The sequence below is a fragment of the Lutra lutra genome, chromosome 4, assembly GCF_902655055.1.
Source record: "Lutra lutra chromosome 4, mLutLut1.2, whole genome shotgun sequence".
Lineage (NCBI taxonomy): Eukaryota > Metazoa > Chordata > Mammalia > Carnivora > Mustelidae > Lutra > Lutra lutra.
The window spans coordinates 182,392,105-182,416,873 of record NC_062281.1 but is presented as its reverse complement, the minus strand read 5'-3'; the positions used below and the strand labels follow the sequence as shown (position 1 = coordinate 182,416,873).

At 52.0% G+C, this 24,769-nt stretch overlaps 1 protein-coding gene across 3 annotated transcripts in view; it reads right to left on the bottom strand.

Moving 5' to 3' along the window:
- The window catches only part of ECE1 (endothelin converting enzyme 1), a 115,589-nt gene that overhangs the window by 23,156 nt on the left and 67,664 nt on the right, over positions 1-24,769 (bottom strand). For all 3 annotated transcript variants that reach the window (XM_047725612.1, XM_047725613.1, XM_047725611.1), the window contains 4 exons: positions 9,682-9,803; positions 8,192-8,338; positions 7,029-7,094; positions 5,799-5,990 (listed from right to left, as the gene is read on the bottom strand). In XM_047725612.1, coding sequence (XP_047581568.1) covers positions 5,799-5,990; positions 7,029-7,094; positions 8,192-8,338; positions 9,682-9,803 — 527 coding nt within the window. The remainder of the gene's footprint in view (positions 1-5,798; positions 5,991-7,028; positions 7,095-8,191; positions 8,339-9,681; positions 9,804-24,769) is intronic.

The following is a 24,769-nucleotide window of genomic DNA, read 5'->3' as shown; positions in this document are numbered from 1 at the left end:
GCCAAGCAGTGCACCGGGCACACACCACACTATGGCTGCCCGACTTCCGTCAGAGGCTAGGGACAGAATTCTAAGGAGCCAAACAGCAACTTCAACTTGAAATGGAGCTGGGATGGAATACAGGGGACCCGGGGACAGCAGCGATAGCTGCCCGTGACAGACACCCCTGCAAATGATTCCCATGTCCTCACTCAGTGGAACCTCAGAACAGGCCTAGGGGTAGGTACCATTATCCCCACTTTATGGATGAAGAGACTGAGTCCAGACAGGCCTATCATGGAAAACTGTGGAGCATCCGGAGCCAAACAGCCTGGGTATATGTTCCAGGGCTCTTCCCAGCTGCACCACCTTGACTAAGCGGATCAATCTCTCCGGGCCTTGGGGTCTCATCTGAAAACTGGTTTCCTCATCATAACAGAACCCACCTCATAGGCTTGGTGTAAGGGTTAAATAGGTTAATAGTGTCTGTTCCACTCAGCACGTGCTTCTGTAATATCAGTTAGCTTCCATGCGACTTAGTCTAAATGAACGGTAAATTCAAGAATGACAGCACTGTCTAGCGTCAACGCGGGACCCCTGGGTGGTGAGGTCAGGTAAGCCTTCAGCTCAGGTCATGATCCCAGGGTCCTGGGATCGAGTCCCGCATCGGGCTCCTTGCTCAGCAGGGAGTCTGCCTCTCTCTCTGCCTCTGCCTGCCACTCCCCCTGCTTGTGCTCTCTCTCTCTGACAAAGAAATAAATAGAATCTTTAAAAAAAAATTAATAAAGTGCCAGTGCTTTGTCCCACAGGTGATTTTTCTCAGGCATGGGGTCTGAAAAAGCAAGCTCAGAAGGACAACCTTCAGCAAGAAAGGAAAAGCCCTCAGCTCAGCTGGTGCACAGGAAGCTGGCCAGTGCCATTTTTTAAAGTAAGATTTTTTTTATTTATTATTGGGGGGGGCAGAGAGAGAGAGAATTAGAGAGAGAATTCTAAGCAGACTTGGTGCTGAGCATGAAGCCCGATGCACGGCTCGATCTCAGGACCCCGAGATCCAATCTGCGCCAAAATCAAGAGTTGGATGTTTAACCGACTGAGCCACCCAGAGGCCCTGGTCTGCTCGATTTTTTTTAAAAAAGATTTTATTTATTTATTTATTTGACAGTGAGAGAGAGAACACAAGCAGGGGGAGTTGGAGAGGGAGAAGCAGGCTTCCTGCTGAGCAGGGAGCCCAATGCGGGGTTCGATCCCAGAACCTTGGGATCATGCCCTGAGCCGAAGGCAGATGCTTCATGATTGAGCCACCCGGGCACCCCTGGTCTGCTTGATTTTAAGATAATTTAAAATGAGTGCCTGTGCCGGAGCTCGTTCCCCGAAGAGGCAGTGGTTGGCCTGGAGTAACTCGCAGCTTCGAACAGCTAGCTTGCTCTCGGCTCACTTGGTAGTGGCCCCATCGCCCAGGGCTCATCTATCTGCAGAGTCTCTGTGTCCACAGTCAGCCTTTCCACTCCCCCCCCAAGCAGCCTCCACTCACGCTGTGCTCTCTCCCCAGGTTTCAGTGACTGCTTTGATTACAAACTTGTACAACTTTTGGGTTTAATTGTGGTAAGACACACAAATGTACCCTCTTAACCATCTTTAAGTGCCCAGGGCAGTGGCCTTAAGTACATTCACGCTCTTGGGCAACCACCACTACCATCCATCTTGATTTCATCTTGCAAAACGGAAACTTCTACCTATTAAGCGATAATCCGTCCGGCTCCCTCCCCGGAGCCCCCAGGAAGCATTATTCTTTTTGTCTCTGTGAATCTGATGGCTCTAGCTACCTCGTATAAATGGAACCATACCGTGTTTGTGTTTGTCTTTTTGTGAGTGGCTAATTACACTAAGCCTGTGACACGGTCCTGAAAGTTGCCCAACTTTGAATTTAATTGTAAGCATTTACACAATTAATGAGAGCTTCATAAACTGTAGGCGCCTGGAACGAAGTCCTGTTTTTCCCATATGCCTTGTTATTTTTAGTTAATTTCTTGTCCTGTGATTCTCCAGAAGGCGGTGTTTTCTAAGCCACATGTACTGTGTGATACAGCAAAAGTGTTTCTATGTGTCAGTTACTTAGAATGGTATCTGGTACGTAACGACCACTCAGTGCTCAGCCGATATTAGCTATTGTCATCATTCTCAAGGTCTCCCCAGAGTGGGTCTGGGCTTGAACGATTCTGAATTCTGTTCTCTATGAAAGAGAACTCTATGAAATTCTGTTCTCCATGTTCTCTTGAAAAAAGGCAAAAGGGATGGGGCGCCTGGGTGGCTGAGTGGGTTAAGCCTTTGCCTTCGCTCTGGTCATGATCTCAGGGTCCTGGGATCGAGTCCTGCATCGGGCTCTGCTCAGTAGGGAGCCTGCTTCCCCTGCCCGCTGCCTGTCTCTCTGCCTACTTATAATCTCTGTCTGTCAAATAAATAAATAAAACCTAAAAAAAGAAAAAGGGCAAAAGGGAAGACAAAGAAAGTGAAAGACACATTACACGTGACCTTCAGATGGGAAGATCGATCGATAATGTAAATTCAAACCACAACATCAGATGCATCGATGACCCGCTGGTGAATCCGTATGACGCCCTCAGTGAGAGAACAGTCACAAAACCTTCCACTTAACGATGCTGACTCTGCAGACAGCTAAGGTGACCTTCCTGCGGTCACATAGTTAACCAGTGCCTGTCCACTATCCAGGCTCACTCATCTCTCTGGGTTCAAAGGGCAGCTCAGCTGCAGCCAGCAAAGACCTCAGAGGACGGAGGAGGGCAGCTCCCACAGGCAGCGGCGTGCTGGCTCTCGGGGGGCAACCCGAGTGGCCTCTCTCCCTAACCTGCCCGTTTGCTCTCTCTTCCTGGCACGAGCCCCTTAGGTGGGTCAACGTCTGGGGCTTCTCCATAACGTTTCCGGGGCTGTGAAACTGGGAGTGTCCAGGTGAGATGGTCAAATAGGGCTCGGCAGCTGCCCACAGGACCTGCCGGCAAAGACGCCCGGGAAACTCACCAAGTTGACAAAATGTCGTTGTTTATACAATTAACGAAAGCTTCACAGACTGCAGGCGACTGGGACACTCTCATCAGGGCACAGCCATCAGGTGGTGATAAATCCCTGTGTACTTAACACAAGCCTGTTTCTGTAGGGAGAGCAGGTGTTTTGTGCGGGTAAATTCCCATAACTCCAGATAAGGTGCGTGTCGAATACCAGAATTTTCACATTTTCTATCTTGCTTTAGTGAATGCCTAACTTAGACATGTGTGCCTCGATCTGTCTCCATGGAGATGGCTGTTTTAACTAACCAGGACATTCCACTTGTGACTCAAATCCTTTGGGGCACACCAGTCAGCTCTATTTTCCAGACCTGCAGCCAGAGGGTACTGATGGGTCACCAACCAGCCAGCCCAAGTAGGCTTGCAAATAAGAGAAAAGAAAGATGCTTTTCAGATTTTATCTCAGCTGGAGAATTAAGAGCAAAGAATCAGGCTCATTCCCAAATAACTTTTGATGCGGAAGGTCCCAGAGAGGAATGAGAAGGTCCTCAGGCCCCCGAGAGAAGCAACAGAAGGATGTCCGATTCATGGCTCTGAATTCAGACTCTGCTGGGGGCTGGCCTGGAGCCACTCTGTATTCTGAAGGGGCTAGCCTAGAACCATACTGTGAAGGCAGGTGCACTTTTCCCAGAGTCACCTGGGGTGTAGGGAGAGAACCAAATTTCCAGACACCAGGGAACACCAAGACAGTCTCTGTCCAAGACTGGAAGGATCAGACTGGTTAAGTGCTGGAACTGTGGGCTGTCACCAAGAAAGCAACATGCGAATAAGGCTTACTATACGACGTCTGACTTGTCCGTGTCAGTTTACACAGTGACATCCCAGGTAGAGATTCTTTTGGCTTCAGGGATCCAGGACTTAATCTTTAAATGTTAGACATAATTTTTTTATATCAACATATGCCCAGTTTCTCTGGTAAACACTCCATAGTTTTCAACTTGTTTTCTAAGAACGCTGTGGCCAGAGTGAAGAACCACTGCCCCTTATGGGGACAGGGGCTGCCCCCATCCCTCTCTGTGTTCTGGAACACAGCAGGAGCGAAGGAGTGAGCAGAGCCCCATTTTACAAGGAAGGAAGTCAAGGTGCGAAGAGGGGGGGTCATGTGACTTGCCCAGGGTCACACAGCTCATCGTGGGGCTGGGCCAGAGCAGTCTTCTGACCCCAAGCCCGGGGCTCGTCCCTCTGCAGACGTCATCCCCACCCCAGCAGCTCTGCAGCGGCGAAGGAGGAGGAAAAGAGAAAAGCTGTGTGATAGGGTGCCCGGGGTGGCAGCAGGAAGCCACCCTGGGCCGGATGTGCTCAGGGCCACCAAGTCTTCTCTGCCACTCTTGGGGTAGAGTCGGCTGGCCCCATGGCTGCTGTGGGGGTTACTGGGCGGCCGCAGGCGGCCCGCCTGGGCTGAGAAGCTGGCCCCTGGAGCAAACCAAACTGCACGGCACAGACGGCATCTCTTTCGACCTCTGGGCCTCGGGGTGGAAAAACAGCACCAGATGGTAGCCAACAGCCTGCTGATCTCCATAACAACCATGCAGCCCCGCTCACCCCAATGCCAACATCTCCAGGGACCTAATGGGAAGCTGGCACCCAGAAGTGGCCTTATCGCCCTCAGCCCCAGCTCTGCCTGGGCCACAGCTCCACCTGGGACAGCCGGCCAGCCTCCAGACTGCTGGCCCACTCAGCAGATCCCCTTCCCTGACTTGGCCCTATCCCTGCCCTAGGGCCCTCCTTTTCCCAAAGCACTCAGCAGCGAGTCCGGGATTGTCTCCTCGTTGGTGTGCCTCCCTGACCTGGAAGTACCTCTGGAGCAAGGCCTCGAGGGCGGCCCCATACACACCTGTTAGAGGGAGGGATGGAGGCAGAAAAAAGGTAGGGACCAAGATGTTCTTCCTGAAAGGAAAGGAAATTTGCCAGCTCTAATGGATGGGCAGGACCTGGCTGGCCAAGGAGAGCAGGAGGAAGGAGATGCCCTGGTGGAACCCCAAGTGGCCTACCATCCTCCCCAGCGGGCAAGCAGTCCTCCCTGGGCATTCCTAGGCAATGGCAGGAAACAGGAAGACTAGCCAAGGCTACTCTGCTGATTCCTCTGTGACCCTGGGGACCCGGGATAAGACCAGACACCAACACATGGTGAACTGGAAAGATGAAACTGGCAGGTGATCACCTCAACTCACCACCTGCAGGTCCCAAAGAGCCACCAGGGGGCAGCCTTTGGCAGAGGGCTGCTGGCTTCAGAGCTGGGTTACACTCAGTGACAGGGAGCAAGCAACCCCATTACACCTCCAGGAGGTTGCCAAGGGTCATGTCAAGAGCAGAGATCCTGTGAGCCAAGCCTGAGTCCACTGTCCAGCTCCCTTGATACTTAGGGAGCCTCGGGGCCTTGAACATGTCATTCAACCTTCTGGCCTGGCAAAGGGAGAAGTGGCTACAAAACCATCCCTCACGCCCCCTGCTGTACACCAGGCTCCACAGGACTGGGGCTTGAGACCAGAAATGCCCAATCAGTGTGGGTGATTATCATCATGACCCTAGAGCCTCCCCAGGTAAATGCTGTTACAGAAAAGCTGTGCGGCCTCTAGCAGGTAACTGAATGTCTCTGAGCCTCAGTTTTCCCCTCTGCGAACTGGGGTAACAACCATCCCTGCTTCAGAGGGTTGTTCTGAGGACCTGATGAAGTGGGTACAGAAACCCCGGCCCAGCGCCCTATGTCCTGAAGCCCTGGGTGTGTCCCAGCCTCCACATTACCTGCAACTCAGCAGCGGTCACTTTGTGGTAGATGAGCTCCTCGTCCCGGCGCTTCTCCTGGGGGATGGTGATGTTGGCCAGTGCCGTCTCAAAGTCCAGGATCTGCTGCATCTGGGGCCGGATGGCGTCTTCGTCCCCGCCACCCAACAGCTTGCCCAGCTGGACCATGTAGTTCAGGTACCCCGTCAGCACCTGTGGGCCCGGCCCCCGCGATGTCAGTGCTGTCACCCACGCATGGCCCGCTGGACAAGGGTGGAGGGCGGGGTGGGGCCAAGCCACCATGGGGAAGGTTCTGGCTCTGTGCTGCCTTACTTGCTGCCCACAGCACTCAGGACAAAGCCCACAGGTCCCCGGCAGGTGGGTCCCTGCAGTCCCAGCCCATACCCACTCTCGGATGCCCGTCACATGAAATTACCAACAGACCGTCTTTCAGTTCTTAGAACACAGTTTTCTGAGCTGCACTTCTCCACTGTCCCCAGACTGGAATTAGGTTCCCGTGCTCAACTTTCTCAGCTCACCCTTGAGTGACCACAAGTGATCACTATGCCTATAACAGGTGTTTAGTTAATGAACGCCCCCCCCCTTCCCTGCTAGACCCCAAGCTCCGGGGGCAGGGACATGCCTGTCCAGGTCACCAGTATCCGCCCAGCAGCGGGCACGGGGGAGCTGCCTGCTCAGTGCAAGTGGGCGGATAAAGCAGTGAGAGACGATGACCCGCAGGCGAGGTTTCCCCGGGACATCGTGAGACACATGGGTTTTGGAGTCAGTGGGTCTGGATGTGAATCTCAGCCTCACCGATGTGGGACCTTGAGTGGGTCACTTAGTGTCTCTGAGCCTTGCTCGCTCCTCTGTAAAAGGCAAGGTAAAAATAATGGCCACCAGGCAGGTGGGGGGAATGAAGTTCAGAGACGTTCTGTACCTGCAGGGTTACTGGGAGGGCCAGAAATGAGTCCATAAACGACAGTGGCCATTACTGCTCTCTCGCTCTACAGTCGGACAAGGGACACCTGTCCCCTGCCTCTTGTGCCCAAGACACCTGAATGTGAAACAGCCAGTCTGGGGGGGGGGTCCCCTTCCCTGCCGGGGACTGCCTAGCACCCATCAGGTAAGTGACACCTCTGTGCAACTCCAGCTTTGAAGACCCACGTAGGTGTGGACCCTCAGGAGACACTCAGAGGGTAAAACGCCATGGGTGTGGGCTGGGAGCCACTCTCTCGGCATTACACTCACCTTCTCATTTTCTGTTTTGTTCAGGTAATAGTCCCTTGAGGGTAAGCCCAGGCCAGACTGGTCGACCTGGAGAGGAAGGCAGGAGTGAGGGGGGCTCCTGTCACACGTGTACACTGTCCGCTGTGGGGAGAGCTGGCACATGGCAACACGGGACCACCCTGGGTGCCAGCAGGAGCAGGAGCTGGTGGCGGAGGCCACTTCTGGGATGCGGCCACCCAGGGCAGGGACAGGGACAGACACATGTCTGGCAGCACACCTGCCCAAACGCAGGGATTCTGGGCCCTTCTGAAGGGTCAGAGCCACCCTCCTCTCTTAGCTTCTCTGAGGCTTGGCACAGTGCTTCTACTTAACTAAAAATTTCCCAAGATGGTGTGGTGGTTAACAGCCACTCACACCCTGCCTGGCCTTCGTCAAGCTACCAAAGCTTCCCTCCGGGTCTTCCTCTGGAAAATAGGGGAACTAGGATCTCCCGCTGAGCTGGAGTGAGGATCAGAGGGGAGGTCGTGGGGAGAGGGTGTACGGAGGGTGCGGCAGGTCGGGGAGCCTCGATTCCCGACCAGCAGCCCGCACAGCCTCATGGGCGCACCCGGGCCAACCTAGAGTCGGCGTTACTACGGTTCCTTTGATTGATAAGCAAACTGCGGCTCAGAGACGTCACTTGCCGAGGTCATGCGATGAGGGAGAGACAGAGGTGGGTAGGACAGAGCTGGGTAGGAACCTCAGCCCAGCCTGGGCTCCTGCCTTCTGCATCGCAGGGTGGGCTTCCCTGGGTGTGCTGACACCAAGGCTAGGGCAGGCTCCGGTAGGAAGAGCGGGACTCAGGGCCACAAAGGCCGGGAGCCGAGGATGGGGGACCCAGAAGTTGACATCACTCTTGGGGCCCACAGTGACCAGTCCGAATCTCGGAGATTCACCTGTGCTATGGTGACTGCCCCTACCCACCCCGATCCCGCACCTGAAAACAGCAGGCTGCACTTTCACGACTTGTCGCCTATACAAATCTCACAGTTCAGAGCCTCAGAAATAACCCCGGCTCCGAAACCTGGAGGCTGTCTCCCAGGGCAAGTCTGCCGGAGCCCTGGCACTTGCAAAACTCAGAACAGGTCATGAGGTGAGACCCAGGACATGCCCATTCCTCTTCCTGGGGCTCCAGGCCGGCTCACCTGGATCACGTTGCTGTTGGAATTCTTGGAGTCGGCACTGACGTACACAGAGAAGAAGGGGGAGGTGCGGTAGTGAGAGGTGACCACCTGCAGCGTATCCTGGAAGTTGTCTTTGTCCCAGGGACTGGTGATGTTCCAGCCCCCTAGCTGTGGGGACCAGAGGGAACAGCAAGGTGATGAGAGGTGGCAGGGAGACCCTGGCATGAATTGTGCTTCTGCCACTCACCGGCTCCGTGACCCTGGAGCGGTCATCTGACCCCTGAACCTCAGGAGCCGGGGCAAGGGACGGTCCTCACCAGAGTTTCTGACCAACACACAGGAGACGCCACTGGGGCGAGACTGATCCTGACCAAGCGCACCAATGACACACAGCAAGAGTGAGAGAGAGAGAGAGAGAGAGAACACAAGCAGGGCCAGTGGGAGAGGGAGAACAGGCTTCCTGCTAAAGCCCGATGCGGGGCTCGATCCCAGGACCCTAGGACCATGACCTGAGCTGAAGGCAGATACTTAAAGACCAAGCCACTCAGATGCCCCAAAATCTTTAAAAAAAAAAAAAAAACTAAAATAAAGAAATAAATACAAGGTTGATAAAGCAGTGGTCGCTAGTTTCTCTCAGAGCTAGGATTTTTTTTTTTTTTCAAGTAGGCTCCGTGCGCAACATGGGGCTCAAACTCACAACCCCGAGATCAAGAGTTGCAGGCTCTACGGACTGAGCCAGCCGGGCACAGCTACGGAGCTGGGATTTCTGTAATCTCTTCCGTCTCCTTGGCTTGGCACACACTGGGAGGTGGGGCCTGTGCCAGAGGGGAGGGCTGTCCAACCCCGGTGCCCACAGCTCCCGACCCTGCTGTGATGCCTTCCCACAGCCAAGCTACGAGGAGGGGCACTGAGGGAGCATGGGACAGCCAGAAAGCACGCACGGCCACCCTCTGTGGGTGCCAGGCAGCCTGGCCAGCCGTGGGCGGTCCCCCAAGAGTCCATCCAAGACTGGGAGACGCTCAGCAAGAACCTCCTTGCAGGAGGATGGGGAGGCCTGGGGTACGTGGGGCCTTCCTTACAGGGTGAGGTTCTGCCTCTGATCCAAGATTCTCTGTTGGTCCTTCTGGAACATACCCCTCCCTCACACACAGACATGCCCTCGGAGCAAGAGGAAGCAGCAAAGTAGAGAAACATTTTCTCTGTAAATACAGTCCGTATTTCACCCAGATACATGGAGACACACGCACGTGACAGACATCCACAATGATGCTGACACACACACCCCCAATACAGAGATTCCCACCTGCAGACATGTGTGTGCACATGAGCACATGCACGAGCGTGCAGACACCCACAGTCAGACACATGCAGCTCCAACAGGTTCTAAAGTCCAGCTGGGTGAGGCGGCTGGGGGTGTGAGGTAGCTGGGGGACCCATTGGTTCCAGAGGCAGGGGGCAGGCAGGTGACACAGGCCAGAAGAGAGCCAGGAAAGCCAGCTCCAGGAACTCACCTTCTCAATCAGCTCCATCAAGGGCTTGGCTTTGAGCTCCTCAATCCTGGTTTCATTCATACATGCACGGTAGTATACTTGGGCCTTCCTTTCTGCCTCACTCACACTAGCTGTGGAATTTTCTGGAATGATAGGAGATAGCAGTTTGCAACCTGCCCCCATTTGCTCAGCGGGTGGCCTGGGGGAGTCCTTCCGGGAGCCTTGGTGTGCTCAGCTGTAAAAAGACCTAGGATTTCTGCCTATCAGGACAGCCGCAAGGCCTCAGCCACAGCGGGTACGTGATTGTCCTGGTCAGAGCCCAGCCAACTGAGGTGCTTCCTAATTTTTGCTAACTGCAAATAAGAAGAGCATACCATGTTTCTTCCCGTCCATCAGTCAGGTGTGTAGACGTGTCCCTTGGTTGGCAGCGCAGGGCCACCCAGCAGGATGGCCTGCTTTCCCTGCTGGTCAATGCGGGGCCCAAACAACCACCTGGTATGCGGGACAGAGGCCTGTCTTGGCTCTCAGATCCCAGATGACCTCTCTCGTGATAGACTGGAGCCGAACGGAAGCTTCCAAGGCCTCGTGCACCCTTGCCCTTCCTCCTCCGAGGCGCCAGCCTTGTTCGTTAGACGTACAGTTGACCCGGAGTGCTGCTGCCATTTCTCTCCCTGACTCCGCAGTCAGCGTCTCCATCTTTGCACCAGGACACCTGAGAGACTTTAGTCATCCCCTTCTCCCTCTCCCTGTCCTTGGTGTCCTGGTCCAGGTGCCACCTGCTGAGGGCCACACTCCTGTATGTGCACCAACACAGGGCAGGGTCCTGCCTGTGCCCAGTGAAGGGGACCACATCCTGATGTTCAGGCCACGAAGGACCTACTATGTGCCAGTTCAGGTCATGAAGGGCCTACTATGTGCTAGGGCTCCTGTGCCTGAGCCTTCATCTCAGAGCCCTGCTCCCGATGGTGCCTGGGTCCCTGGACCCCTCAGTTCTGTTTGTCCACCTTGCTTCCTCCCTGGGGACCTCCTTCCTCCCTGCTCCAGGCACTTTTCCTCATTTCAAGTTTGTTTCTTTTGGATCCAGAAACTCTTTCCTTCGATTCCTTCAAAGACCACCCTGCTCCCAAGCCCCATCTTCTCCACCAACACTTTTCTGGCAGATAAGGGTCTGCCTTATCCATTTACCCACTAAACAGATACCAGATGCTTACTCTGTGCTAGGTACTGCGCTGGCTTCGGGGACACAAGAGACAACGTCCCTGTCCCGGTGGAGCTTCCTTCCTAGTGTGAGTACACAGACACCAAACAAGCAAACACATAAAGGAGAAGTTCACTCCAGCCTTCCCGTATGAGGTGCTGTCGAAACCCTAGAGCCTTCCAGGCCTTTCCCAGAGGCCATCTTTCCCATGGAGCCTCTCCTGAGATGCTCCTTCATGAAGGCCCCAGCATGGAACACCGACCGAGTGTCAGGCACCGGGCTGGGCTCGGGGTTTTATAGACACGAAAAAGACCTACTCACTCTCTGCCTCCTGGGCACTCACAGCCTAATGGTGAACGCAGTCAAGCAAAGAAATGGCCCAGAGACACGAAAGTCCTTTAGTTAAGGCAAATGGCTATGGAACCTAGAGAAAAGTCACACCCTTCGATGATGTGAGGTAGGGTCTTGGGTGGGGGGGGGCGGCTCTACCTCTGAGCCAGTTCTTTCATTTATTTTTTTAATTAAAAATTTTTTTAGTAGGCTCTATGCCCAATGTGGGGCTCGAACTCATAATACCTAGTCTGGTGTTGCATGCTCTGTGGACTGAGCCAGCCGGGCACCCCAAGCTCGTTCTTTTAAAGGTAAGAAGTTGGGGCACCTGGGTGGCTCAGTCAGTTAAGCAGCTGCCTTGGGCTCAGGTCATGATCCTGGTGACCTGAGATGGAGCCCTACATCGGGCTCCTTCCTCAGGAGGGAGCCTGCTTCTCCCACTCCACCTGCCTGTGCTCTCTCTTTCTCTAGCCCTGTCAAATAAATAAATACAAAATCCTAAAAAAAATAAATAAAGGTAAGAAGTTATTCACCAGGTGGAAATGAGGGGAAAGTTGGAGAGTTTGAGGAAACACGAGAAGTACAGAAGGGCATGTTGTCTGGAGAAAAGATACCTGTTCGATGTGGCCCATGGTGCAGAGGGCATGAGGTCACTTTGGCTCTCCCAGCCCTGTCCTAAGAGCCCACCTGCCCTCCCCCCAATTCTTTTTTTTTTTTTATATTTTATTTATTTATTTGACAGAGATCACAATTAGGCAGAGAGGCAGGCAGAGAGAGAGGAAGGGAAGCAGGCTCCCTACTGAGCAGAGAGCCCGATGCGGGGCTTGATCCCATGACCCTGGGATCACGACCCGAGCCAAAGGCAGAGGCTTTAACCCACTGAGCCACCCAGGCACCCCCCCCTCCCCCCAATTCTTACGATAACCAGTATCCTGGTTTTCTTTGGGCAGAGAGCATCTACCCCCATCTTGCTGAAATCAGGGTGACAGCCCTGAAGAGGGCCTTGGACCAGCCTGGGCTAGTCTAAAGGGAGATGCAGAGACAGGACAACCCTGAGAGAGACAGAGGTCCAGGGGCCTGAGTGACGAGGGGGGACCTGAGTGACAGCCCTGAGGACCACAAGCTGCCATGCTGTGGAGGCCTGGAAATACCAGTGTGTCCCCCCGTCCCTCCAGAGCATGAGACGAGGCCTCCTGGAGGGGAAGGCAGAAATGGGGAGAGCTGGACGTCCCCCTGCTTCAGACTCAGGAAGGAGAACTGCAGGGAAAGCAAAGGGGAGCTTCTACTCCGCTCCCCGCCTAGCCTAGGAGCCTTGTTTCTCTGACAATGGCTCCCAGCAGCGAGGCTCTTAGAAGGGAAAACACAAGAAAGTCATTGCTCACTGGAGCCTGCAAGCGGCATCTCACCGTGCACAGGCAGCTCTGACCATGACCCTGAAATGCCAGGGCCAGTGTCGGGGGAGTGTGTTCTGTGCGCTCTGGCCCATGAGCGGATCTGGCATCTCCTTCTCCTATTGCCCAAGGCCACTGAGATAAGAGGCCTGAAGAAAGGCTGTGGAGGAGCGGCCTGGCAGTACTCAGTAGAGGGAGTTCCAGGCTTCCATCTTGCCCCAACAGAATCCCTGCGTTATCACTTACAAGCATCCTTCAAGCCCATGGCCACTCTCTCCTTCGCTGAGAGGCTGCTCCTTGATGAGCTCAAACTTCCTTCCTCTGAGCTCCACGCCCTGGATAACACACCCACTTGTTTTCCCGCAAAGGTTTATTGAGTTCCTACGGCCTGGTGGCTGCTGGGCTGGGGGGAGAATGCAGCAGGCCACATGGACTCAGGGCTGTCGCCGTGAGGCCTGTAGCCTGGGAGGTGGGACAGAGAGCAACAGGACAATCACAGAGCATCTGACCACAGGGAGGGCAGGAGCTCTGAGGACCAAGTCCAGGAGGGCCTGAGAAAGGACAGCAGGGGAGGCCCAGGGAACCTTGTCTGGACTCTGGGCTCAGTGTGGAGTGGATGTGGGGAGCTGGGCCTGGGCTGCTTCAGGCCCCAGTTCGCGTCCCAGTTATCTCTGTTTCTTCGCCTATACCTGGAAAGCCCACAGTAGCCCTAAGCAGCATTTGCTGGAAGAACAGAGCCCAGTGTCACTTCTGAGGAGGAAGGAGGCCATTTCTGGATGTCGAGAGAGTGATGAGGTCAGCGCCAGATAGAGACTGGCATGGGGAGGACATGAGGCGGGCGGGGCAGGAAGGGATAGGAGCACAGGCCTCACCAGCAACGGGCGTTCACAGCCCCTATATTCCCACAGGGACACTGGCTGGGGCAGGAGCTCTGGGAGGTCAAGTTCCGCCACTCCTCCCCCTGCCTCTCTCTGGCTCATGGAGCCCACGGGGATAACCCCCAGCACACACCCCCACCCCCTCTCCTCTGTCTTCTCCCATAGGACACCCATGGCCTGGCAGGCACTGGGCGTTCAAGGGCTGAAACCAGACGGCCAGGTGGGAGGCCACCGTGCAGACGAGGGGAACGATGATGTGGGCTGGGGCCAGGGTGATGGCAGAGAGGGGGCGAGAGGCAGTTGGAGTGGGAGAGAAAGAGGAGTCACAGATGCCGAGTCTCCTGGACCGGAGCAAGGGCTTGCCACTGAGAGGTGGGAGACCAGGGACGGGAGTGAGATAGCCAGTTCCGTTTCTGACCATCTTTAGCTGGAGCGCCTAATAGACACAGAAGTGGAACCTTGGGTGTGGAGATCATAGCACTAGTGTCTTGTGCCCTGGAGGGGGCACCTGGATGGTGCAGTCAGTCGGGTGTCCAACTCTTGGTTTCAGCTCAGGTCGTGTTCTCAGGGCCATGGGATCGAGCCCCACATCAGGCTCCATGCTCAGCGCACAGTCCGCTTGGGACACTCTCTTGCTCTCCCTCTGCCCCTCCCCCCGACAAAATAAATAAATAAATAAATAAAACCCCACTAATGTGATCTGGAATACACGAATGCCTTAAAACTACCTATAAGGCCCAATATTATGCATTTTCAACAGGGACAATATTGCCCCCAAAGGCGGAGAGAATTAGCTCTTAGGGAGCAGAAACATCGTACCCTTTCATGTATACATACATTACATAAACAGGTACATAGCATTATCTTTTGTATTCTTCTTGGACAACACAGAAGAAATGGGTAAACTCCCAGAAATATACAGCCTGCCAAGACAAAATCATGATGAAATAGAAAATCTGAACAGACCAACTACTAGTAAGGAGATTGAATCAGTCCCCCAAAATCTCTCAACTAATGAAAGTCTAGGACCAGACATGAGTGCTACCAAACATTCAACAAAGAATTAATACCAATCTTTCTCAAAATCTTCCCAAAGACAGAAGAGGAGGGAATTCTTCCAAACTTCTTTTTCAAGGCCAACATTACCCCGATACCAAAACCAAAGACAACCACAAGAAAAGAAAACTATAGACTAATATCCCTGATGAATACAGATGCCAAAATACTCAACAGTATATGAGCACACAGAATTCAATAAGCCATTGAAAGGATCATACACCACGATCCAGGGGGATTTATTCCAGGAATGCAAAAATGGCTCAATGTCCATAAGTCAATGTAATTTACCACATTAACAAAATGAAGGATAAAAATCATTTGATCCTCGCAATAGATGAAGAAAAAGCATCTGACTGCATAAAAGCAACATCCATTTATGATGAAAACTCTCAAAAAGTGGTTACAGTGGGAATGTATCTCAACATAGCAAAGGCCATATATGACAAGCCCATAGCTAACATCATAGTCAGTGGTAAAAGCTTGTCCTCTAAGATCAGAAAAAGACCAGGATGCCCACTCTTGCCACTTTTATTCAACATAGCACAGTCAGAGCAATTAGTTCAGAAAAAGAAATAAAAGGCATCCAAATTGGAAAAGAAGAAGTAAAACTGTCACTATTTGCAGAGAACACAGAAAACCCTAAAGACTTCAAAAACCTGTCAGAACTAATGAACAAATTCAGTTGCAAGATACAAAATCAATACATAAAAATCTGTTATATTTCTATACACTAATAACAAACTATCAAAAAGAGAAATGAAGAAAACAATCCCATTTACAATTACATCAGAAAGAATAAAACACCCAGGAATAAATTTAACCAAGGAGGTGAAAGACCTGTATATTGAAAACTACAAGACTTTAGTGAGAGAAACTGGAGAAGAGGGGTGCCTGAGTGGCTCAGTCGTCAAGTATATGCCTTTGGCTCAGGTCATGATCCCAGGGTCCTGGGATAGAGCCCCGCATCGGGCTCCCTGCTCAGCGGGAAGCCTGCTTCTCCCTCTCCCACTGCCCCTGCTATGATCCCTCCTTTGCTGTCTCTCTCTCTCTGTCAAATAAATAAATAACATCTTTAAGAAAAGAAAAAAGAAAAAAGAAACTGGAGAAGACACATAAATGGAAAGATATTCTGTGCTCACAGATTGGAAGAGGTAATTCTGTTAAAATGTCCATACTGCCTGAAGCAATGTAGAGATTCACAGCAATCCTTATCAAATTCTCATGGCATTTTTTCCAGAAATAGAACAAACAGGGGCACCTGGGGGGCTCAGTCAGTTAAGCATCTGCCTTCGGCTCAGGTCACAATCTCTGGGTCCCGGGATGGAGGCCCATGTTGTCATGGGCGGGGCTGGGGGTGTCCCTGCTCAGCAGGGAGTCTGCTTCTCCCTCTGCCTCTGCTCTTCCCCATGCTGGTGCTCTCTCTCTCTCTCTCAAATAAAATCTTTTTTTAAAAGATCGGCCATCGGCTCAGGTCATGATCTCAGGGTCCTGGGATCGAGCCCCGCATCGGGCTCTCTGCTCGGCAGGGAGCCTGCTTCCCCCTCTCTCTCTGCCTGCTTCTCTGCCTACTCGTGATCTCTTTCTGTGTCAAATAAATAAATAAAATCTTTAAAAAAAGAAAAAAAGATTTTATTTATTTATTAGAGAGAGAGAGAGAATGAGAAAGAGAGAGAGAATGAGAAAGGGGAGGGTCAGGGGGAGAAGTAGACTCCCTGCCAAGCAAAGAGACCGATGTGGGACTTGATCCCTGGACTCCAGGATCCTGACCTGAGCCGAAGGCAGTCGCTTAACCAACTGAGCCATGCAGGTGCCCTCAAATAAAATCTTAAAAAAAAAAAAAAAAAAAAAAAAAGAAATACAACAAACAATACTAAAATTTGTGTCGAATCATAAAAGACCCTGAAGAGCCATGGCAATCGTTTTTTTTTTTTTTTTAAGAGATTTTATTTATTTCTTGAGAAAGAGAAAGAGCACAAGCTGAGGGAGGGGCAGAGGGACAAGCAGACTCTGTGCTGAACATGGAGCCTGATGTGGGGCTTGACGTGGGGGGTGGGGTGTTGATCCCAAGATCCTGAGATCATGACCTGAGCCCAAGCCAGGCTTAACTGACAGACCCACCCAGGTGCCCCGAGGTATAGCAATCTTTTTTTTTTTAAGATTAATTAATTTATTTATTAGAGAGATGGAGAGAGAGCACAAGTAGGCAGAGCAGCAGGCAGAGGGAGGGGGAGAAGCAGGTTCTCTGCTGAGCAGGGAGCCCACTGCGGGGATCATGACCCAAGCAGAAGGCAGCAGCTTAACTGTTTGAGCAACCCAGGAGCCCTTAGGCATAGCAGTATTAAGAAAGAAAAACAAAACTGGCTTCACACTTCCTGACTTCAAGCTGTATTACAAAGCTATAGTAATTAAGACATTATGGTATTGGCATAAAAACAGACACAGAGATCAATGGAATAGGATAGAAAGAAAGAAATGCATTGCTAATTAATATATGACACAGAAGCCAAGAATATACAGAAGCCAAGAATATACAGTCTCTTCTGTAAGCGGTATTGGGAAAATTGGGACAGCCACACTCAGGAGAAGGAAGCTGGACCCCTATCTCATGTCGTACGTAAAAATTAACTCAAACTGGATTAAAGACTTGAACATCATACCTCAAGCCATAAAACTCCTGTAAGAAAACATAGGTGGTGAGTTCCTTGACTTCAGTGTTGCTGATGACTTTCTTAATCTGACACCAAAAGCAAAAGCAACAGAAGCAAAGATAAACAAATGGGACTACATCCAGCTAAAAAGCTTCTGCACAACAAAGGAACCCATCAATAAGATGAAAAGACAACCTAGTGAGTGGGAGAAAATATTTATAAATCATATATCTGCTAAGGGACTAGTATCCAAAATATATAAAGAACTCATACAACCCAACAACAAAGAAAAAAATCTAATTAAAAGATGGGAAGATGATCTGATCATTTTTCCAAAGACATACAGATGGCCAGCAGGTACACAAGAAGATGTTCTGTATCATTAGTCATCAGGAAATGCAAACCAAAACCGCGGTGGGGTATCACCTCACACCTGTTAGAATGGCTCATACCAAAAAGACAAGGAACAACTGTTGGAGAGGATGTAGAGGAAAAGAAACCCTTGTGCAGTGTTGGCGAGAATGTAAATTGCACAGCCTCTATGGAAAGTAGCATGGAGGGGTGCCTGGGTGGCCCAATCATTACACGTCTGCCTTCAGTTCAGGTCATGATCCCGGGGTCCTGGGATCTAGCCCTGCATGGGGCTCCCTGCTCAGCAGGAAGTCTGTTTCTCCCTTTCCCACTCCCCCTGCTTGTGTTCCCTCTCCCTCTGTCTGTCTCTCTCTCTCAAAAAAATAAATAAAATCTTAAAAAAAAAAAAAAAAAAGAGTAGGGGCGCCTGGGTGGCTCAGTGGGTGAAGCCTCTGCCTTCGGCTCAGGTCATGATCTCAGGGTCCTGGGATCAAGGCCCACATTGGGCTCTCTGCTCAGCGGGGAGACTGCTTCTCTTCCTCTCTCTCTGCCTGCCTCTCGGCCTACTTGTGATCTCTGTCAAATAAATAAATAAAATCTTTTTTAAAAAAAAGTAGTATGGAGGCGCCTCGAAAAATTTAAAGTAGAACTTCCCTATGATTCCTGCTGGGTACTTATCCAAGGAAACAAAAACACTAACTTGAAAACGTATCCGCACCCCCATGCAGCAGTATTTACAACAATCAAGATACTGAACCAACCTAAGTACCCACTGATGGATGAATAAAGAAAACGTGGCGCACACCCCCCCACACGCAGAGGACTACTATTTGTCCATAAAAAAGAAAGAAATCTTGCCATTTGTGACATCAAGGATGAACCTCAAAGATATTTTGGTAATTGGGGGAAGTTAGAGAAAGACAAATACTGTATAATCTCTCTTATATGTGGAATTAAAAAAATACATACATATAAACAAATACATACATATACATATATATGTAACAAAATCCAAGCTCATAGATAAGGAGAACAGATTAGCAATTGCTGGAGTTGTTGGGGGGGGGTTTGAGAGAAATGGGTGAACTGTTTTTATTTATTTAAATAAATTGAATTAGGGGTCCCTGGGTGGCTCAGTTGGTTAAGCAACTGCCTTCGGTTCAGGTCATGGTCCTGGAGTCCCAGGATCGAGTCCTGCATCGGGCTCCCAGCTCCACAGGGAGTCTGCTTCTCCCTCTGTCCTTCTCCCCTCTCGTGCTCCCTCTCATTGTCTCTCTCTCAAATAAAAATCTTTTTTAAAAAATTGAATTAAAAAATTAGGTAAAACAGAAAAGAATTTTAGGCAGGGGGCAAGAATGAAAAAAAGCTGAGAAACCTCACCCTCACTGTGGGCCTCCAACTCCCGTCTGCATCCTGCCCCCTCTCCCCCTTGTTCCTGTACTCCTGCCCCATCCATGTGGTCTATTCTCTCACAACTAATTCCAGTTTCTGCCCCAATGTTCCTGCTCTGAAGGCCCAGCCCTCTAGACTGCTGTGTGTGCAGCAGTCTCCTCCCTTCCCGGGCTTGCATCCTACTCCACTTGTTTCAAAGCTCTAACTCTTTGCAGCCGCCTTATTTACTCATTTATTTGTTTACGGTCTGTCTCCCCTGATGGAATGCAGGCCCCACAAGGAAAGCCTGTCTTATTCCTCACGCCATCCCGGCACCTAGTGATGGCTGGCACATAGCCAGTGTACCATACATAATTGTGGAATGAAGGAATGAATGATGGAATGTTCTGGGAGCTCCACAGAGAAAGATACCAATCACATCAGTCTGAGGAGGAGGCTTTGATTCAAAGGGAAATCAGTCACATACAGTTTTCTTGTGAGGAAAACCCTGGTCTCCTTTGAGACTCCTCGCCTGCATTTACTTCCCAGAAGAAAGTTCTATGGGAGCAGGCCAGGAGCCATCAACAGCGCAGCTCCCAGGACAGAGCCAGGGGGCCAGTTTTGGATATGGTGGCCCTTCCAATGTCCCCAAGGTATGAAAATAATTTGGCAGCCCAGGGCCAGACAATAGGGCTCCCAATTGTCGGGGTTACTTCCTTCCAGGGTCCCTAAGTTCCAGAGACGTCCTTTGTCACTTCCCCAAAGTCCCAAAGAGGAAAGACAGCATACCCTCTAATTGACCCACTTCTTCCTCTGGGAGTTTTCACTGGAACACCCTCTTCCACACCACTCCCTGGGAGGAAAGGAAACACCCAGTAGCTGGGCAGGCTGCGGGGATGGAGCTTCTAGGGAATTCTGCGATCCCAGTGCGACCTGTCTGGCCAGCAGCACGGGGGACTCCACATCAGGGTGAGACCAGCCCTTGTCTTAGATAAACCATAGACTTGGTATGGGCAGTCGCAGGCCTCAGGAACCCCATCCTGTGAGAGGAAGTGGGGGGGCTGATAAATGAGGCCCCTTCTTCTGCAGAGGAACAAAAATAACGATAAGACCATTACCATTACTGGTGCCTACGACAAGCCCAGCCCGGGCTGAGCTCTTCTCAGTACCCCACCGGCACCCCGAGGTCAGACTATCACCCCATTCACAGGGAAAGAAAACGAGGCCCAGGGAGAGGAAGGAACTTGCCTGAGAGGTAACACTAATACGTCACATGCTGGAATTTGAACCCAAGCCTTCTCAGGCTTCCCTGAGAGAAGGAACTGCTTTCTCTGTGTGTGGGTGTGGCTGTGTGTGCATCGGGTCCTAACAGTTTCCACCCGCGAGTGCTATTAGTATCCGGCCCAATTTAGAGGCAAGAGGTTGAGTAACGTGTCCAAAGTCACACGAGTGAGTGGCGGAGGCTGGGACAGGGGCCTGAGCACTCTCTGTACGCCTTTCCTTTCCTGCAGGCTAGCTCGGAAAACCGGAGGTAGCACCCAAGCAGACCGGCCACCCCGGAGAAGCCCCGGATACCCCCTGCCTTTCCCAGAATGGGAAAAAGGGGCATGTGGCTGCAGACACAGTACTGAAAAGAAAGCATGGGGTCACAGATCTTGTCCAGAGGGTTTCCTGTGTGCACAAGAAGAAGAAAAGAAGCTGGATAGCAACTACTAGAAAAATAAATCAGAATAAAAGTACGAGAGATGGCACAGGGTGACAGGATTAGTTGCCAAGTCACTGACATGAACAGATTGAATGCCGATGGAATGATTCTGTCTCCATTTCTCCGGCAGACTGGCGCTGGGCTACACGGAAGGGAGACCATGAAGTCCTTGCGAAATCCATGATGCTCCAACTATTATAAAAACCAGGCATTAATTTTGCACGTATTAATCTTACAATAGAAAACAGTACAGGGGCGCCTGGGTGGCCCAGTGGGTTAAGTGTCTGCCTTTGGCTCGGGTCATGATCCTGGGGTCTTGGGATCAAACCCCACATCAGGCTCCCAGATCAGTGGGGAGCCTGCTTCTCCCTCTGCCTCTGGCTGCCACTCCCCCTGGTTGTACTGTCTCTCAAATAAATAATCTTTTTTTTTTAAAGATTTTATTTATTTATTTGACAGAGATCACAAGTAGGCAGAGAGGCAGGCAGATAGAGAGAGAGGTGGAAGCAGGCTCCCTGCAGAGCAGAGAGCCCGATGTGGGGCTCGATCCCAGGACACTGGGACCATGACCTGAGCCGAAGGCAGAGGCCTTAACCCACTGAGCCACCCAGGTGCCCCAATAATCTTTTTTTTTTTTAATGAAAGAAAGCACAGTATGTAGGACAAACACATAAAACACAACTGTAACTCGAGCTCAGAGAAGCCCTTTGGTAGCCTCAGAGGGCATCACAGAGGAAGCAGGTTTGAGGAAAAGTCCTACAGGACCAGAAGCGGCAAGGCAGGTAGTCTAGACGGCAGATCGGTCTGTGTTAAGAGCACAAGCTGGCGGGAAGGCCCAGCCTTGGGGTGAGAGGTCCCGCTGCATCCTTGCCCTGATGAAGTGAGGCCACATGCTTGTCTCCCCGAGGCCCACAAGGACAGCCCAAGCCGGCAACCCGGCGGGCGGGGGGGCAGCAGAATGTCTCTCGGGTGAGTATCTCTGCTCGTGCAGCTGAGGTCACGCCTCCCAGCCAGTGGGCTGCAAGGAGGTGCCACAGGGGGGACTTGGAAGAGCTCAGCCCACCGGCGACAGATCTGCCCAGATTTCCTCTGAGGGGGCCCCTGTGAATTCACCTTTCAGAGAAAGGAGTGGCTTGTCCAAAGTCCTGCCCCCACAGCTGGTGGTTATAGCTGTTCTGCCTGGCCTGGTGACACAGTCCTCACCAGCACTCCAAACGTTCTCTCTTCTGCCAGAGAAGCCCACCCCAGGCCAGCTTGGATAGTCTGGGTACCCCCGGGCACACTGCAACCCCCAGCAGCTCCAGCCCTCCCCCCACCCCCGCGGGACCTGCTGGCTGACTCCTGTGTCTTGGGGAAGATGAAACCAGCCTGGCCTCGAGCCCAGGAATGCACTGGCATTCTGTTTGGCATTTTCTGTCACCCACTCACCTGCCTCCTGCCCCTTCAGGGGTTTCCCGGTGCCAAAGTCCCAGGTATCAAGGCCCAGAGGGGAGGCGAGGGGCCATTTCCAGACTCGTTCCCAGGAGTGAGCCTGGAGGGTAGGGGACTCTGGGATATGCCTTCTGGGGAAGCTCCTGGTCAGAATGACCTGGGGCTGACCTCACCTACTATGTTCATCAGGCCCTGGCCAGATCCCATCTAAAGTGGAGAGCTTCACCAAGCAGCTCCTGGGGAAAGGAGCCTGGGGAATTGTAGCTCTGGGCCGCTCTGTGGCCTCCACATGGTCAGTCTGACTCAGGGGAGTCGGTGGAAAAAGAAGGCAGGTTCGATGTCCCCCAGCTCTGGGGCCAAATCTCAGCTAAGTGTCATCACTTCCTGAGCATCTGTGAGTCTCCTCTGTATAATGGGGATATTCATCCATGGCTTCAATAAAATAATCCAAGGAAACAGGCTAGTGTGGTCATGGATATGCCCTGTACCTCATTCCCTGGTAAGTAGGTCCACATCAGGGCCTCCATGAGAAATAAGTAATTCTTAGGTTTCTTCGATCACCTCACTAATTCGTAGAACATCCCCCTGAATGCTCTTTGAGTTCAGGAGCCCGGGGATTCTGTCTGTGGTCCCACAGCTTGTTGGGAGAGGTCTGGGCTGGAGCTCACTCAGTACACTGAGCAATACACTCAGTATGCCAGCTCTGCTCGGCTGGGTCCTCATGAGGTGCCAGGATCTGTGCTGAGCACGGGGACCTAGCACACACGAGCCAGTACTCACGGCAATCTCGAGTCTGATGGCACCATTATCCCCCTTTTACAGATAATAAGTTGGAGAGGAGCCAGGTCACTTGTCCAAGGCTATAGGAGTGATAAGCTGGTATGCCAGGGTGGTCTGACTTTAAAACCCTGCAGTCTGGCCTCCTGATGCCACCAGGCCCCGGTCCCAGGGGCAGGGGCTTGAACACATGGTTCTGGCTGTTCCGTGCCCAGCTGAGCACAGTTCCCCATCTATACCTTGACTCTTAGGGACGGGATGGAGGTAATGCCAGAGCCCAGGACCATAGCCCACTCCTACCAGTCCCTGCCAGCTGGGGGGCAGGGCAGGGGGATGGACTCAGTCCTGGTAAAGGCCCAAGGTCCCCCTTGGAGCAGGATCCACAGGCGCCACACACAAGGACCAGTCCTGGGCCTAACTGGAAGGTTAGAGGACCCATCTGCCCATCTTCTCCATCCCCTCTCAGCGCTGACTGCTCCCCCAGGCAGGAGCCCCTCTCCATGAAGGACTGGTAGTGTCTCCTCAGCAGGGTCACTTAACTTCTCTGAGCCTGTTTCCTTATCCACGACATGGGAACAACAGCCCCTAAGTCCCAGGGAGGCAGTGAGGATGAAGGAGGCAGGAGACAGAAAGAGCTGGTACAGAGCATGGACAGTGGCAGCCACTCAACAAACATCAGTTTCTTCCCCTCTTTCCTTCAGACCCCCACGTTCCACACTGCCAGCAGAATGGGGACGGAGCCATATGTGCCCATCCGTCTGAAGGAGGGGGTGTGAGGTGGGGAAAGGACACACGGCCCAGACTGAGTTGGACAAGTCCCATCTGTGCCACCTGCTAGCCAGTCTTGAGGATGGCTCTGGACATCAGTGTCCTCATCTCTCAAATGGGATGAATGCTACCTTCCTCACTCCTGCCCTACAGAATCGAATAGGAGGACATCGACAAAAAGCTCCATAAACTGTAAAGTGCTGTGCAAAGGTCAAAGGTGAATAATACCTATCACCCTCACACGCACAGCAGCCAGCACGATATGCCAGGCCAAGGCAATGCACCTTAAATACATTTTTCTCATTTTATTTTCATAACCTGGAGGAGGCTCCACTGAATGAAGGTGTCCTGAGGGGTCATGTCATTGACCCGAGATCACACAGAAAGTGGTGGAGGCAGGGTTTGAACCCAGGTCCTGGTAACCGAAGGAGAGGCTCTGGCCCATCTTGTCATCCTGCTTGAACTGTCCTCCTGCTTCGGTTGTTGGTCCCTGACAAGCCATTGGCTGTCTTCAGGTGCTGGAGAAGGGACATCCCTGAGTTCCAGTCTAGCTACCCCAGACATATTTGCCTGTTAAGCTTCTAGTTCTGAAATGAAAGGCTGTGTCCCCTTTCAAAGGCACCTAGATAGCATAAAGCAGGGGCTTTGCTGTTCCAGACACACCGGGTTCCTTCAGCTCCCCCTCACCTCCAGGTACCACTGAGCTCTGATGCTCAGGGAGACAAGCCTGAGGCGGGTGCAGAGAATAGAGAGAATGGTGGGCGGGTCTCACCCAGCAGCGCGCCCCTCCCCCACCCAGAACGGGCTGGTGTCCCAAAGAAACGTCCCCTAACCTGGTTTGCCCATTTCCACTGTCATCTAAAAGACACAGTTGCCTGAAATTCACAATTGTCAAGTTGGAATCTCTTGCTGTCTCATAGGAAGGTTTCTGTCCCTTTGAGCAGATGTGTCCCCTTTGGGGTATCTTCATATATTTTATGTACTTTTTTTTATTTTTAAAGATTATTTATTTATTTGACACAGAGAGATCACAAGTAGGCAGAGAGACGGGCAGAGAGAGAGGAGAGGCAGGCTCCCCGCCGAGCAGAGAGTCCGATGTGGGACTTGATCCCAGGACCCTGAGATCATGACCTGAGCCGAAGGCAGAGGCTTAACTCACTGAGCCACCCAGGCATCACTATTTTACATACTTTTGAGTATCT